Consider the following 17,593-nt stretch of genomic DNA (forward strand, 5'->3'; position numbering starts at 1 on the left):
GGGAATGTAAATTGATAGAGCCACTATGGAAAACAGTATGGAGGTGCCTCAAAAACTTAAAAATAGAAACACCATATGATCCAAAAATTCCACTACTGGGTATTTATCCAAAGAAAACAAAAACACTGATTTAAAAAGATACATGAACCCCTATGTTTACTGCAGCATTATTTACAACAGCCAAGATATGGAAGCAGCCTAAGCATCCATCAATAAACGAATGGATAAGAAAGATGGGGTACATCTAAATATGCAATGGGATATCACACAGCCATTAAAAAGGATAAGATCATGCCATTTGTGACATGGACAGACCTGGAGGGTATTATGCTAAGTGAGCTAAGTCAGACTGAGAAAGATAAATACCATATGATATCATTCATATGTGGAATCTAAAAAAATAAATGAACAAACAAATAGCAGAATCAGATTTATAAATACGGAGAACAAATTGATGATTGTTAGAGGGAAGGAGGCAAAATGGGTGAAGGCAAGTGGGCGATATAGGCCTCCAGTTATGGAATGAATAAGTCATGGGAATAAGAGGCCCAGCACAAGGAACAGAGTCAGTGGTATTATAATAGTGTTGTATGGTGACAGATGGGAGCTACACTGGTGGTGAGCACAGCATAATGTATAGGCTTGTCAAATCACTAGGACATACACCTGAAACTAATGGAACACTGTGTGTCAACCATACTCAAAATTAAATTGTTTTAAAAATACAGTTGACCTTTGAACAACACAGGTTTGAACTGTACGGGCCCACTTATACACAGACTTTTTAAGTATAGTTAATGTAAATATATTTTCTCTTCCTTCTGGTTTCCTTAATAAATTTTTTTTATAGCTTACTTTATTCTAAGAATAGAGTATAGAACACATATAACATATAAAATACATGCTAATAGACTGCTTATCCTGGTCAACAGTAGGCTATTAGCAGTTAAGCTTTGGGGGAGTCAAAAGAAACATGTGGAAATATAACACTGTATGTTAATTATACTTGAAAACAAACAAATGAACAAACAAATAAATATTATATGTGGATTTTTGACTACCCCAGGATTAGCGCCTCTAACCCCCCTGTTCAAGTCAGCTGTACATGCACACCACCTGACCCAGCAATTTTATTTCTAGAAACATGTAGCCATGGGGCGCCTGGGTGGCTCAGTTGGTTAAGCGACTGCCTTCGGCTCAGGTCATGATCCTGGAGTCCCGGGATCGAGTTCCGCGTCGGGCTCCCTGCTCGGCAGGGAGTCTGCTTCTCCCTCTGACCCTCCCCCCTCTCATGTGCTTGCTCTCTCTCATTCTCTCTCTCTCAAATAAATGAATGAATGAATGAATGAATGAATGAATGAATGAATGAATAAATAAATAAATAAATAAATAAAAAGAAACATGTAGCCATTAGAAAGTATGCTACAGGGGCGCCGGGGTGGCTCAGTCAGTTAAGTGTCTGACTTTGGCCCAGGTCATGATTCCAGGGTTCTCAGATTGAGCCCTGTGTCAGGTTCCCTGCTCAGCAGGGAGTCTGCTTCTCCTTCTCCCTCTGCTCCCCACCCCACCCCCACCGCTCATGCTCCCTCTCTCACTCTCACTCTCTCAAAAAAAAAAAAAAAAAGTATGCTACAGAATGGGTGACAATCAGTATACATACCAGGTTTCTGTCGGCGTGGTTTTCTCTTTACTCGAGGGCCGATTCCTTGTCCTTCCTTCCAACCCATTTTTCTCAGCAATTCAAAACCAATAGATAATCTAGGATATCAAGGCACTGAATGTGAACTTCCTTTTATAATACTAGAGGACAGTAGGAAATAAGCAGCCTTTGAGTCCCTGTCCAGCTCACGCCCTTGTCGTGCCTGAGCCCTTAAGTACAGCCCACCCCCCTCCGCATCAGCAGTGCATGGCCCTGCCGTGGACAGCTGACTGGATTTGGGTGCACACCCAGCCTGAGGAAGTCGATCCGAAGCCCTCTCTGCTGGGCCTTTGGAATGGACACCTAGGGACTCTATATGGTCCTTGTCAAGTCTGTGGTTTGGGAAACCATGAGTCTGAGGCGGCCACATCAGGCTACACGCCCAGGAGCAGAACAAGGAGATATGCAGAAAGAGAGGGTAGAATGAGGCAGACAGGAGAGAGCCCTTAAGGCTTGAGGGAAAGGGTGGGAGGGAAGGCACCCTCGTTCCTAACAGCTCACCAGCCTCCAGGAGCCCCAGCAGCACAGCTAGTCACTGGAGCTCTAGAACACGCCATGCAATAAAAGTGCAAGATCCTTTTGGCAAAACCCCCTTTTTCACTCAAGCTAGGCTTCTCCTACTTGTAACCAAACTACTTGTAATTAAGATCATTATACATATGCAAAGCAGTGATGCCAAGATCGGAAAAGTTAGAATTAAATTCTTACTTTGCTGGTGTTATGAGGTCATCAAGCAGAGTAGCTCCAGGAATGGGGGCAGTAGCAGCTGCTAACTGCCTGGCCTTTTCTCGTATTCTATCTTTGGTTTTGGAAGCAAAATCATCCGTGGTAACAATCGCTTTAGGTGCTATCCCAAATTCACTAAGATCCTTAAAAAAACATTCAAACAGAATTACTTACATCATTTGGTAAGTGATTAACTGTATTACATCAGATAGCTTTATTTCTTAAAAAAAAAAAAAAAACAGTTAAAACTACACAACTGATGGGGCGCCTGGCTGGCTCAGTCAGAAAAGCATGTGACTCTTGATCTCAGGGTCGTGAGTTCGAGCCCTGTGTTGAGGGTAGAGATTACTTAAATGAATAAATACAAACTTTAAAAAACAAACACACAAACAAAAACTACCCAACTGAGTTAGGGATCAATGCAGCAGCTGACTTTACATCTGACTTTGGCCCCTGCCCATAAGCTAAGGCTGGTGGCGGAGGACAGGGCATGACGATGGCCACTCAGCAAGGCCACATGAGGCACAGCCAAGCTAAAAAGACAGGAAGTAATTAAAATACACTAATTACTTTTACAGTAAGTGTGTTCCTCTTGGACAATATTTCAAACGTCAGAGTGCAGGGGGCAAATCTTAGAGTCACAGCCAGCAAGCATTCCTAAGCGTCTACGCGATACTTTAAGTGTTTTTGCATTTCCTGTTGGCTGCCTTTCCAACAGTCTGTGCCTCTCCCTGGGTCCTCAAAGAGCTGTGAAGTGTGCAGGCGCCTGCCTTCCTCTGTGCCACCATGCACTCCCCCAGTGGTGTCCTGGTGTGTATGCTGGGACCACAGGAGGGTTAGTGAATGGGGGTTCATGTCTTTTCTAAGCCAGTCCTTTGAGCCCATTTCCTTTGCCAAGGACTGCTTCGAGAATGAGCACGTAAAACAATCTGCCCGGGGCACTTGGGTGGCTCAGCCAGCGTCCGACTCTTGGTTTGGGCTCAGGGCATGATCTCGGGGTCGTGAGGTGGAGCCCCATGTTGCACTCCCGCTCAGCAGGGAGTCTGCTGGAGATTTTCTCTCTCCTTCTCTTCCCTCCCCCACACGCACGTGCTCTCTCTCAAAATAAATAAATAAATCTTAAAAAACAAAACAAAACAAAACCACAATCTGCCCAAGCAGATGTGAGGGAAAATCCACAGCAGGACTCATGTGAATGGTTTCCTTGCTCTCAAGAAAAGGTACCAAGAAAAAAAGTCCTCCTTCCACTGGATGTTGTCATCCTGGATGTGCCATCTGGAACTCCTGCAGCCACCGTGGGACCACAGGGAGGGCTAGTATGAGGACAAGCTGACTTGCAGAAGATGGCAGAGAGGAGAGGACCTGGGGTCTCGTTGCGTGAGTCACGCTTCCTTATAGATTACGCTAGTCAAATAGGAAGGGGACCTCTGCTTGCCTGTTACCTGCAGCCTAAAGCGTGTTAATAGAGTGTTTGAGTTCATCTTTATCACAAATGCATCCACGACTAGGTTTTAAGGCAACAGAGGATTAATTTTAAAACAAACTGGTGCCCCACATCAGGCTCCCTACTCAGTGGGAAGCCTGCTTCTCCCTCTCCCACTCCCCCTGCTTGTGTTCCCTCTCTCACTGTGTCTCTCTCTGTCAAATAAATAAATAAACTCTTTAAAAAAAACAAAACAAAACAAAACTGGAGCCCATCCCGCAGGCCAGTAGGACCTCCCCCCTCCAACAGCCCCATTTGCCCCTAAGAAGGTGGTGGTCATCATTGCTTTAATGATGGACCCAGACGTCTGCACATGGCTCCCTTTCACTCCTTGCTGGTCTAGTCGTTCACTGTTCCTTCAACTGCAGTGTGTACAGCAGTCACTATGGAAGGAAGGCTGCAGGCTCAGCTCCATGGGTACTGTACTTTTGGGGCAATTGGGGCCTTTTCAAGGAAATTTGCCTATAAATGACTTTCCTCTCCACTCTTAACTTTAGAAACTGGCCCCAGCATAAGACATTATCCCAGTGAACAAGAATCCATTGATGTACAGAGCACACTAGTCCAAATACCTAAAAGATAAAGCTTTGCAAACAAAGAAGGCATCGTTCACTGAACTTTCTGGAGAGAGTAAAGGTGCTGCAACAGCCAACCGCAACATCCCACCGGCTACGTGGCAATTAAAGTTCTGCCTACCCACCTCTTCATCCATAAAGTCTTCCGGACCAAGAACAGATTTGTCTGCTCTGTTCTGTCGTGAAGACACGAAGGAAGAGGGTGTCCATCCTTGAAAGAAAAGCATTTAGAATATTACAATTTTGGTTTATAACTAAATCAGTAACAGTGCAATTATGGGCTTGAAACCCCCAATACCGAGTCATTTGCCCGCGGCCCGGAGGGTGGCTGTGCCACGGGCTTCAGCCCTGTTTCCCTGTGTGCCCAGCTCTCCTCCCCCTTTCCCTCTAAGGATGGCCCAGAAGGAGAGCGCCCACCCCTGGCCCTACGGCCGGCAGACGACTCAGCCTGGCCTGAACACCCTGCCCCAGAGAGTCCTCTGGAAGGACCCTGCCACCCCGTCTGCGCTTGTCCTCATGAGCCGCTCCAACGCCCAGCCCAAGCTGCCCCTGGCCAGAAGGTGGTGGAGAACAGCAGTGGGACACGCAACTTCTCAACGTGCTCCTTCACCACGGACGACTTTGAGATCGGGCGTCCTCTGGGCAAAGGCAAGTTTGGAAATGTGTACTTGGCTTGGGAGAAGAAAAGCCATTTCATTGTAGCTCTCAAGGTCCTCTTCAAGTCTCAGAAAAGGAGGGCATGGAGCACCAACTGTGCAGGGAGATTGAAATCCAGGCCCACCTGCAGCATCCCAACATCCTGCGCCTCTACAACTATTTCTATGACCGGCAAAGGATCTCCTTGATTCTGGAGTACGCCCCCCGCGGGGAGCTCTACAAGGAACTGCAGAAGAGCCGCACTTTTGACGAGCAGCGAACAGCCACGATCATGGAAGAATTGACGAGCAGCGAACAGCCACGATCATGGAAGAACTGGCAGATGCTCTGATGTACTGCCACGGGAAGAAGGTGATTCACAGAGACATAAAGCCGGAGAATCTGCTCTTGGGGCTCCAGGGAGAGCTGAAGATCACTGACTTTGGCTGGTCTGTGCATGCCCCCTCCCTGAGGAGGAAGACGATATGTGGTACCTTGGACTACCTGCCCCCAGAAATGACTGAAGGGCACACACACAATGAGAAGGTGGATCTGTGGTGCATCACAGTCCTCTGCTATGAGCTGCTGGTGGGAAACCCGCCCTTCGAGAGCGCTTCCCACAATGAGACGTATCGGCGCATCGTCAAGGTGGACCTGAAGTTCCCCGCCTCTGTGCCCATGGGAGCCCAGGACCTCATCTCCAAGCTGCTCAAGCATAACCCCTCAGATCGGCTGCGCCTGGCCCAGGTCTCTGCGCACCCTTGGGTCTGGGCCCACTCCCAGAGGGTGCTGCCTCCCTCTGCCCTTCAGTCTGTCCCCTGACTTGTCCCTGTCATTTATTCGGTTGTGTCTGTTTGTATGCCCGTATATGTGGGGTTGGAAGGAGGGGTACCTGGCCTGTTCCTTTACTTTTCTTCTACCTCCTTTTTATTTAATAAAGGCTGAAGCTTTTTATTTAAAAAAAGAAAAGAAAGAAAAGAAACCCCCAATACCTACAAACTCTTAGCTCCCTCCCTGCTCATATAGACATGATTACATGACATAAACATATTAATGCCCACATCTCCTGTTGTCAGAACTTAGGGGATACTGTGAGGTTTCCCCCTAAGAATTTGGAACCAAGAGAAATCAAATTATTACATTGAAAGTGGCATGTGAGCAAAAAGATGCAAGGTCACCTTAAAAGGCAGGACCACTCTGGAGACCAGCAGGATAACAACAGACACCAACTTATTAACATATCACAGAAATACTAGGTCAGGGTGCATGAGTCAGCCGTGAAAGGGTGGCTAGAACCAGAGTCACAGAAGCAAGGCACAGAAGCAATGGGAACATTCAGGGGGCCCTGGCCCGAGGACAAGGACTCAACCTGGCTAGTCTAAGGGCAGGCCGTGCCCACCCCAGGCCCCCTGTTCCATCACACTCCTGAGTCCTATAACACCACCCCTGCTTCCTGTCCACGGTCACCAAGCATGTGCCATGCCTACAGCATGAGAATGGTCTGGAGGTCAAATCTATCTGTAACCGTCTAAGATACACTTTTTTAGTTTTCTCTAAGACGACACACCTCCTCTCTGATTTCCTACAAGAGTCTTGTGGACCTGAGGAGAATGGGGGCAGATCTACTCTTGGTCAGTGGGTAGACCAGATTTCTGGGCAGGCCTGGGAGACAGCCCCAGCTATCCAGGAGTGAGGATCAGCTTTCCCAGGCTACTGCCTTCCTCCTCTTTGGAGTTCTGTAGTCTCTGCCCGATTTCTGCACCGTCCTCCCCATGGTAAAGAGATACTCCAGTGTATTAACCTATCATAGTCTACCTGACAATCACGTGAGCTGGTCTTATTACAGCAGGCAGCACAGCTAAAATTGCAACAGTCAGCTGTCTATTAGTGTCCTTCTTTCTTCACAAAGCCTACTGCCATTTTTTACATTTGTAATGTTAAAAATAAGTGTGCAAGTTTAATAGTGCCTTAGTTACCTTACTTTGCCTTTCCTAATAGTAAGGCTGAATACTCCATAGCGTTTCTATCACCTCTGGAGTAAACTGTTCAAATACTCTGATCATTTGCTCACTGCTCTTTATACATTCTGGATACTGAACTTTAAACCACCTTATTTACCCCAACTATTTTTCTTACGTGGCTAGTTCTTTCTTGCACTGCTTTTTTCATCTTTATTGTACTGTTGTTCTATACACGTTACTGTATGTATCTATAAAAGACGTGCCCCATCTTATTCTTAACAACTGCTACAGGAGTTACTCAGTTCATCCCATCCTCATATCTGACATATAAAAGCCATTTTCTTCCAGTTTCTATGTGAGAACATTTAAAAAACATGCATTACTTTAAACAATGCAGAACTTATTAAATACCGCATGTGCAAGTTGTAACTGATTTTTCTTCGGGTCGACAGCACGTACTGACTAGTGCTGCTGTGGTCCCCAGTGTCAGGAGGGAATGGCTCTGACCCTCAGTGGCCTCACCTACACAGCAGCTCTGACACCTGCCCTCCTCAGTCACTGAGTCTTGTGAAATGAAGATTACCTGAGTGAATCTGTGTGACAGCACTTCGCGTGTGGCAAGACGCGATATAAAACGGAAGTCATGATCATCATTTAACCATCTGGTTAGGATGTATTTTTTTTTCTTTAAGTGAAGGAAAACTTCCACTCTCAGATGGTAATGAACAACACACCAATGGACTCCGCAAACATGCCAAACACTGAAAGAACACAAAAGTCTATGGTGTGTGTATTAAAATGTTTAAAGAAGTTGTTTTTTTTTTTAAAGGGAGAGGAAAGAAACATGGTATTTCAGTCATTTGCTTCAGCAATATTATTGCTATAAGCAGGAAAATCATACCTTCCTTTGAGCCAACGGTGTTGAAGTACCCAGCAGAGAAACCTCCACTGAAGGCTCCATGAAATCGTTTATACCTTCCTTTTTCATCTCTGACAGTCTGATCCTGAAGAGGAATTGGTTTCTTTGGTCTTTCACCTGAAAAAAATATTTTGAATGAGAGAGAAGGGGATGGTGGATTAGAAAAAATTTAGGGAAAATGTCATTTCTTAAACATAATGAACTGTTTATTTCTTGTAGTTTCAAATATAACAATTTTTTTAGAGGAGTTGTTTATTTATTTGAGAGAGAGAGTGGTGGGGAGGGACAGTAGGAGAGGGAGAGAGAATCTGAAGCTGATTCCGCACTGAGCGCAGAGCCCAATGCAGGGCTGGATCCCACGACCCTGAGCTCAGGACCTGAGCTGAAAGCAAGAGTCCGATGCTCAACAGACTGAACCACCAGGATGCCCCTCAAGTATAACAATTTTAATTAAGTTTTTTATTCCTAGACTTTACCTGCTTATACAGTTCAGAAAGTAACACATGGTATCAAGCTTCTTTATAGTTCTAAGGCAATTATAGACATCTCTTATTTGTATTAGACATACATTTTAGCAAGAGTGGCCTGATTCCCACAAAATTCTAACATGTAAACTGAATTACATGGTGGTGGTAGGGGGAGGTTCAAAGAGATGGAGGTAAACCCTACTGGCAGTGCTGGAGGCAAGTTGCTGGGCTGGCACATGGCAGAGGTTTGCGACAGAAGGAAAAATTCTGTATCTCTCCTAGAACTTCACAGCATCCCGAGTCCAGATTTTTTCCTTTGGTATTGCCCATTCTCCCCAAATCTTAAGAGTTTCCTTATTTCTGGCAATCTCCTGATTCCATAGTTACTGCTCTTTAGACATAATCCTTTTCCTGCTCTGCTGAACACGGGTGGGTTGCTACAACACATAAGCAAAAAGGAACTTAGTAAAGTCTAAAAGTTCCTTAGGTTTAAACTTTCAGGCACTATGACACACATTACTGCCTAATTTTATCAACTGCAATTCAGAATTCTGAATCTATTTAAAATAAAAAGTAACCATCAACTTATTTTCAAACATTCAGCACAGAAAGCAAGTTATAGAGCAGTTAAAGGCACAGAGTTGAGAGTCACAGCGCTGTCACCCCACCTTCCCAACACCAGGACTTCCATCATCTTGACTTCTCTATGCCTCAATTTCCTCATCCGTAAAATGGGGGTGACATGAATAGTAATAGCTATTTCATAGAGTTGTTATGCAAACTGAATAAGATAATGCCTATAAAGTGCTTAGCAAGAAGAGATACAAAATAAACACTGTTAAAATACTAGCTGCCATTATTATTATTATTATTATTATTATTATTATTATTATTATATACAGTAGGAAAGGCCATATGTACCTGTTAATTCAATAATTAAGCCAGTTACTCCTTCTGGAAGATCGAACAAAAAGTAGAGGAACTTCTAGCCTCACAGTGCTAAATTCTTCCTAGTAGCTTGTGAGGTCTTTAAGTCATTTCTGGAGTATAACCCATAGCAGGGCAGTCAAGAGCTCAGGTTCTGAAGACCAGGAGATCTGGGTTCAAATCCCCCTCTCCTACTACTTGCTAGCTTGGTGAACTTGGCCAAGTTACTTGATCTCTCCAAGTCTCAGCCTCCCCAACTGTAAAAGTAGGGTAAGAAACAGAACCTACCTGGTAGGCTGGTGCACACCCAGAGGCCTGAGCACAGTGTCTAGTCATAGCGAAGCTCGGTCAATATCAGCTACAATTTCATTGCACTCTGAAGAACTGAATTACAACTTGGGTCCCCTAATACAAGATTGTCACTGTTTCTTAGAAATACATTACACACGATCCACTACCATGTGTGCACCTGGCATGACTACTGGCTAAGGGGGGTTTCTCAACTTCAGCACTATGGGCAGCTGATACTGGATAATTCTTTGTTATGGGACGGTCCTGTGTACCGTAGGATGTTTAGCAGCATCCCTAGCCTGGAACACCAGATGCCAGGCAGTAAGCATGCCCCGCCCTCCCACATGACAAACAAAAATGTCTTCAGACATTGCCAAATGTCCACTGAGGGGCAAAATCAGCCCCAGTTGAGAACCACTGGGTTAGGGTGAGAGCGCAGGGCCTGCCAATGCGAGGTGCTATTCTTGTTCGGTTCTCAAGGTGCTCTTAATCAGGAAGGGGGGATAAGATCTGCAGACAGCTAAGAGGAAACTGTGGCGGCAGATAATGAGGGCCAACCAGCATGGCCTGCGGGGGCCCATAGGGCTCCTGAGGAGGAGGCGCCACCTCTAATCACATCAGGAGAAAACTCCAGGGAGGAGGTGACATCTTAGCCAGGCCCTCTTATAATTACTGCTACTAATAACAAGTAATCCCTTCTTTTCACACATATTATCTCATTCATTGTACCTGATAAGGACGCTCTGATTCAGTAACTGCCCCAAAGTCCACGGCTAATAAGCACAAAGCTGCAATCAGATCTTAATTCTACTTCCAAGCCAGGGATATCACCCATGCTATCCTTCACCATGGAAGCAGCCCTGTACTAGACCCTGGGTGTGGAAAACTAACCACAACTCTGTCCCTGTCTCCAGGGCCCTCAGAGCCCAGGGGAGGAGACCTGAATATATAGGAACTCTTCTGATGATGTACAAGGACCACATCAGTGTCCCTCAGCATGAGCAGAATCTGACAGCTACTGACAGACACACAATTCCCAACAGAAGTATTAACTCCATCAGTAAACAGGAAATCTAAAAAGATAATGTCAGATATTTTGAAAAAGTAGTCTAGTCTGACCAGAAGGCAGGGAAGGAGCAGAAGATGGAACTGGAAGGGCAGACAGGGCAGAAGGCCTTGAACACAGTGCTTCAGGGTCTGTGGTATGGTCCTGGGGGTGATGGGAGCCACAGACAGTGTTAAGTGGGAAAGTCGTAACGTCAAAGAGGAAAATCGTCCTAAAATTAATCTGAGTACAGGATGAACCAGAGATGAGGAGAATTCCAGAGCCAACTAAAAGTATCTAATGAGAGTTGGTAAGTGCTGGCGCCCCCTTCCTTGCAGGCCAGAGAGCCTATGTGCCTATGGGTCTGTGTGTGACAAGCACTTCGGCCCCTGTCTCTTAACCAGTAAACCTTTCTGTCAGGGCCAGCAACTTTAAGTGGTAGAGTTCCTCCTCTACCAATGTTTGTCTAACCTGTCACTAAAACTTCAAAGCAGAAGGAAAGTGATTATTGGTCTAGTATGTTATACTGTAAAATGTACTCAGAGTATCTTTACACTTCAAAGTGCATAGGAAACAATGACTCAATCTTCAAAAACTTCCAGTGCTGAGAAGTTAAAGAATGATCTTAGACTGGGGGCAAAAAGGGTCTACAAATCCAAAGCCCCTTCCTTCCATTTCAAAAGCATGGTTAGGCCATTAGGCTTCATTTCAGATTCTGTGCATGATCGAAGAGGAAGAATTAGAAAAATGTAGATCAAATAGTTGATGGTACAATATGTCACCCACAAGGAAATGAGTATAAGACAAGAAATACAGAAATGTATAAATAGCTGCCCCACCTGGCTGTAATAACCTCCACCCATGCATGTTTAACCCCTGCCCTCTTCCTGCATAGTGAAATCTAACCAGTTTTCAAGGGATCCCATCCTGCTCTCCCAGATTTCTCTGCTAGCTTGTGTAGGCTATTTCCCGTCTATATCATAGAAGGTAGCACTTGCAAACCTTGTACTTTTGTTTTCAACTAGATTTGAAACTCCTCCAATACAGGATCTTTGTCAACAAATTCTTTGAGATCATGAGGTGATGCGTTTGCCAGTAAGGCTAATGTGATCTTAGCTTGTATTAAAGAACTACAGTCTAGGGCACCTGGGTGCCTCAGTCGGTTAAGTGTCTGCCTTCGGCTCAGGTCATGATCCCAGGTTCCTGGGATGGAGCCCCGCGTCAGGCTCCCTGCTTAGTGGGGAGTCTGCTTCTCCCTCTGCCTGCCGCTCCCCCAGCTTGTGCTCTCTCTCATTCACTCTCTCTCTCAAATGAATAAATAAAACCTTTTAAAAAAATAAAGAACTACAGTCTAGAATGAAGAACATACCAATGGTAGCCCTGCTCTACCCACACTCTGGTCCCATACTTGGAGAAAGGCTCCGACAAATTGGGGTTTCAAGGACTTTAAACTGAATATATTAGAGGATGTTGCGTGTAGTACAGAGATGTCTTAGAGGAAATGCAAGAGCTGTCTTCAAACACAAAGAAGCTTTCAGGAGACTAGTGTCCCTCTGTCTTTTGTAAGTAGAGGGTAGAAATAGGGCCAGTGTCCAGCAAAAGTTTCTAATGATTAGAACTGCTGGTAGGGAACAAAAGGGTCGTCAGTGGAAAGTACAGAAGTACAACTAACCTGGCAATATGTGGTCAGGGTGGGAAATAAAATCCCACCAACAGAAGGCCTGCAAGTAACTCCTAGCTACCATGCTTCCTTGGTCCTCCCCACAGGGCTAGAACTGCCACCAGTCCTTACTGGGCACTCAATACATTGCTGAACAAATCGAGTCGTTAAGGGATCAGACCAGAAACATGGGAGAGAACCTTACTTCACCTTGCCCTCACCCCCACATTTCAGCAGCAAGTCCAGTCTGCTCTGCCTTCCACCTACACCTCTACCCAGACTATTACTTATCCCCGCCAGTGCTAACACCCCAGTCCAAGCCATTCTCATCTCCAGACTTCTTTTTGCTAATCTCCCTCCTTCAGTCTTGCCCACCACCCCCCAACCCGCCTATTCTCAAAATCCAGCGCGAAATAATCTTAAAATATACATCTCTCCCTTGTGTAAAACCCCGCAATGGCTCTTCTACACTTAGTATAAAATCCAAACACCCTTAACATACCACGTAGATGCAGCCCCTGCCTCCCCCTCTGACATCATCTCTACCAGTCTCCCCCCGGTGCCGTCGGCTCCACCCACACCAGTCCTGCCGGTCCCTCAATTTGTCAAACTGGCTCTGACTTGAGAAAATTTTGCACTTGCTGCTCCCTCTAACTGAAATGCTCTCCTACCCAGATCTTCATATGGTTGGTTCCTCCCTCTGTTTCAAGTCTGAGCTCAAACGTCCTCTCCTAGGGAAGACAATGCCTGACGACCCCCCGTTCTCACACGAGCCTGTTTCGTCATCTTTGTTTCCCACCCCTCAGGATCTCACATCCATCCCTCCAGAACGTGAGCACTCCGAAAGCACACCGCACGTTTCTCTCGTCTCTGTTCCCGCCACCAGTAGCGAGAGAGCCTTGCCCCGGGGCCACCCGAGGCCCGGCACAGGGTTGAGTGTTTTTGCCCCGAATCCTGGTCCTCTTTCTCACAGAACCCAGCGACCAGTCTGGCCCGCACCTTCTTCCAGCGGCTCCAGGCCTGTCCCATAGCTGACCAGGTCCTCATCACTGTCACCGTCCAGCGCCGCCATCCTGCCCCTTCCGGGCCCCGCCCCCTCGCTACGGAAGCCTCGAAGGGCCAAAAGCCTTCAGCCCTTTCTCCTCCGCGAACCTAAGTGAAGTTGTGAGCGCAGGTGCAGGAATGTGCAGGCGGGCTTGCCTCTCGTCTGTGCCTGGGAGTTCTCGAACCCGTCCTGTGAGAGCCGGACCCGGCAGGAGTTGCCTCGGAGGCTCTGGCAGCCATGACAACCCCTCCTAGCTCCGCGTGGAGCCGGTCAGGAGGACGCGCCTGGGAGAAGCTGGAAGCCACCCAGAAGTCCCGCCGCGTGGCTGGTGCTCCGTGTTGTCTGCCCGCCCCCACCCATTGGCCCCCGAGCCCCTCTCCCTGCCAGCAACCTCCCGTCCACCTTCACTCCCACCCCGCCACCTGCTGGGAAAGTACCTGTGCTTCCGGATACGCACAGATACGCGCTTTATATATATATCACTCTTAGGTTTGTATAGGTGGAGTCCCCTTCTAAACCTCTGGAAGGATTCCGAGACACTGGAACTCCGATGTCCATGGCTAAGGCAACTCGGGAGAAAGAGAGAGAGAGTGGGAGGAAAGAAGGAAAGAAGGAAGGGAGGGAGGGAGGGAGGGAGGAAGGAAGGAAGGAAGGAAGGAAGGAAGGAAGGAAGGAAGGAAGGAAGGAAGGAAGGAGAGGAAAAGGAAAAGGAAAAAGAAAACGGAAGAATACTAAAAAGAGAAAGAAGACGAGAAAAGGGAAACAAAAAGCCAACAGACCTGTAAAAGGCTGCTGTGAGGTGGGGTGGGGACGCTCAGGACGTCCCTACTGAACCTAAAGAAAGAACCATCTCTCAAATGGGGTGCTGTTATCCCACCCCCAAACACCTTTTTACAGAAGGGAAAGATGAAGCTCAGCTAGTAAGGTGTGAGGTTGAGATGAAAAGCAGATGAAGCCCAGGTTTTCAAAATGAGGGTCAGAAGTTGGCATGAGTCAGAATCACCAGGATGTTGTTAAAATTCCCTTTATCCATCCCCCAGGGCGTCGAAATCAGAATCTCTGGGAGTGGGGCTGTTGCTTGAGCACTCACAGTAAGCACCCTCTGATCTCAAGGCCTTTGCGTTCACTGTTCCTTTGGGTTGGAATGTCCTTCTCCCAGATGCCACATGACTCATTCCCTCACCTTCTTCAGTTATCTGCTCAAAGGTTACTTTCTCAGTGAAGTGTTCTCTGACCCTATTTTAAAAACAACCCCTATTTTCTCTGTGCTCAGTGGGGAGTCTGCTTCTCCCTCTCTCTCAGCCCCTCCCCCACCCCTAGTGCAGGAGAATGTGCTCCCTCTCTCTCTCTCTCTCAAATAAATAAATAAGATCTTTTAAAAATTAAAAAAAAAACATTTTGCTACACTCTCTATTCCCCTTATCCCACTTTACATTTTTCCACACTTATCACCTTTAATACTCCATATAATTTGATATACTTATTATGTCCTGCATCGAAACTGTAAGCTCCACAAGGACATTGATTAGGACCAGTTTTTGTTATTTTCTTTGGTGTATCCTCAGAACTTAGAACAGTGCTTGGCACATAGTAAGCACTGAATAAATAATTAAAAAAAAAAAAAGAATGGATAGCTAGTTAAATAAATCATGGTACATGACTTTAAAAACAAAAGATGTTTTAAAACAAGTTTTAAAAATAGCCGCAGAATTGTTTGACACCTCCCATTGAGAACAGAGTCTATGTCCCCGCCCCTTGAATCTAGGCTCCATAAGTGCTTGACCAAAAGATTACAGCGAAAGTGGTAACATTACATCTCCCATACCCAAGCTTTAAGAAACTTGCAGATTCAATTTGGGATGCTGGCCCTGGGAACCCAACCTCCCTGCTGTGAGGAAGCCCAGGCCACAGGGAGAGGCTTTGTGTAGGTCTGTGACCAAGCCCAGGCCCCAGTTAACCGTCAGCATCCATGGCCAGATGTTTGAGTGAGGGAGATTCAAAATGACTCCAGTTCCAGCAACCATCTGCCTGCAGCTGCATGCAAGACCTCCTGGCTGAGTTCAGCCACCTCCTGGAATCCTGAGAGATAACAATAAACTAACTGTTCCTATTTTTAAGCCATTATGATCTGGGGTAATTTGCTGGAACAATTACTATACTATACAATTACATTTCTATATGATGGAATAGTCTAAGGCATTAAAAAAAAATGCTGGTGAGGCATGATCTCCAACACGTGTTGTTAAATGAGCAAAACAAGGGGTGAGACAGAGTACACAGGGTGCTGCCCGTAATACTGAAAGAAAACACAGAAAGCCAAATTTATTGTGGCTATTATATCCACAGTGTGGATACATCCACATATACACTACGATATGCATAGCATATCTCCAGTAAACTCCCCAAAGAAACCAGTAACAGTGGTGGCCACAGATCAAAGTACACCAGGGTAGAAGGGATGCAGGTGTACAACATTGTGCCACTTGAGTTTTTGCTTTTAGCTACATCCCTGGGGTTTTTTTCCAAAACATTTTTATGTCAGTGGCTTGGTTTTGATTTTAAATGTCTGTATTAGTGTGTACCAATGTACTAAGGGAAAGGCATCTTTTTGTTTCTTGAAGCCCAGCAGGGCCCCAGGATCATCTGCCCATCAACTGTCATTCTGAGTCTAAATGTAGATATCGACAGTAAAGAAGATTGGTGGCTAATCCATACACCCAGACAAATCGTGAAGGTCCATGATTTTATTTCTAAATTACCTAAACCTATTTTCTTACAGTTTATAGCTTTTAACCAGGCAAGAAAAACCCAATAAAGTCATTATTGAGAGTTTTACTCAATTGGATTCCTGACAATCCTTAGCATTTGGTAAGATAGTAATAACCACTTTCTGATTCCTGATCGCTGGGGTTCAGGGGAACAAGGGCCCTTCAAAGTCCCTGTAGCTTCCTCAAAGAGTGGCTCTCAGTTGTCTCCTGGGTATTTTTAGGATGACTGGATGCTCCATCTGTGACCCTGAACCCTTACAACCTCATACTCCTGATTCTTGGCAGCAGGAACCTAAAGGCAACATGTGTTTTATGCAAATTATAGCAGCCTAAACACCACAGACCCTTCCTTTCTTAGACATGCAAAAAGGGACAAATCTCAGAATCTTATCAGAAAACTGCAGATAGGAAGATGTGCTGAATCACCTGGGTATGAAGTAATTTCTTCCTCGTGGTCCATAGAAACCTGCTCTACATGCTTTGGAATCGGCGTCATTCATTTTCCTGCACTGAGTTTTCTTTTCTTTTTTTTTTTTTTTTTAAGATTTTATGTATTTACTTGACAGAGAAAGAGAAAGAAAGCACAAGCAGAGGAGCTGAAGGCAGAGGGAGAAGGAGAAGCAGGCTCCCCGGCTGAGGAGGGAGCTCCACTCAGGGCTCTATCCCAGGACCCTGAGATCATGACCTGGGCCAAAGGCAGATGCTTAATCAACTGAGCCACCCAGGGGCCCCTGCATTGAGTTTTCTTATTGAAATATCATATATAGGGGCGCCTGGGTGGCTCAGTTGGTTAAGCATTGGGTCATGGGATGGAGCCCCATGGTGGGCTCCATGCTCAGCAGGGAGTCTGCTTGAGGCTTTTCTTCCATTCGTGCACACTCATGCATGTGCACGTGTGTGTGCTCTCTCTCTCTCAAATAAATAAATCATTAAAAAGAGAAATATCACATATATACAGAAAAGTGCACAAATCATAAGCACATGGTTCTATTCATTTTTACAAAGTAAACACATCCATGTAACAATAGGCAGATCAAGAAATAGAAATTTTCCTGAGTCCCAGAAGCAATAGTCCCAGAATGGACTAACTTTTTGTCTGCTTTATACTGCATATAAAATAGAATCATACTCTATTTTCTGGCTTCTTTTGCTCAATGTTATATTTGTGGGCAAAATATGTTGCTCACAACATACCTGTTGCTTGTAATAGCACTACGTTCATTTTCATTGTGTAAAATTTTTCATTATGTGAGTATGCCACAATTACCCATTCTACCGTTGATGGGCATGTAAGTAGTTTCTAATTAAGGGCTATTTTGAAAAGTGCAGGGTGTCTGGGTGTCTCAGTCGGTTGAGCATCTGCCTTCAGCTCAGGTTGTGATCCTGGGGTC

General features: G+C 45.7%; 1 protein-coding gene and 1 pseudogene across 2 annotated transcripts in view; one reads left to right on the forward strand and one right to left on the reverse strand.

Moving 5' to 3' along the window:
- Window positions 1–13,468, reverse strand: part of GPATCH1 (G-patch domain containing 1) — a 45,350-nt gene extending 31,882 nt beyond the window's left edge. For both annotated transcript variants that reach the window (XM_035023504.1, XM_035023505.1), the window contains exons 1-5: window positions 13,389–13,468; window positions 7,982–8,116; window positions 4,609–4,694; window positions 2,408–2,568; window positions 1,661–1,758 (exon numbers count right to left, since the gene is read on the reverse strand). In XM_035023504.1, coding sequence (XP_034879395.1) covers window positions 1,661–1,758; window positions 2,408–2,568; window positions 4,609–4,694; window positions 7,982–8,116; window positions 13,389–13,461 — 553 coding nt within the window. In that variant the 5' untranslated portion in view covers window positions 13,462–13,468. The remainder of the gene's footprint in view (window positions 1–1,660; window positions 1,759–2,407; window positions 2,569–4,608; window positions 4,695–7,981; window positions 8,117–13,388) is intronic.
- Window positions 4,877–6,101, forward strand: LOC118022732 (annotated as a pseudogene).
- Window positions 13,469–17,593: the final 4,125 nt, after the last annotated feature.

Source organism: Mirounga leonina, unplaced genomic scaffold (genome assembly GCF_011800145.1).
Source record: "Mirounga leonina isolate KUSES-001 unplaced genomic scaffold, KU_Mleo_1.0 Mir_177, whole genome shotgun sequence".
NCBI classification, from domain to species: Eukaryota; Metazoa; Chordata; class Mammalia; order Carnivora; family Phocidae; genus Mirounga; species Mirounga leonina.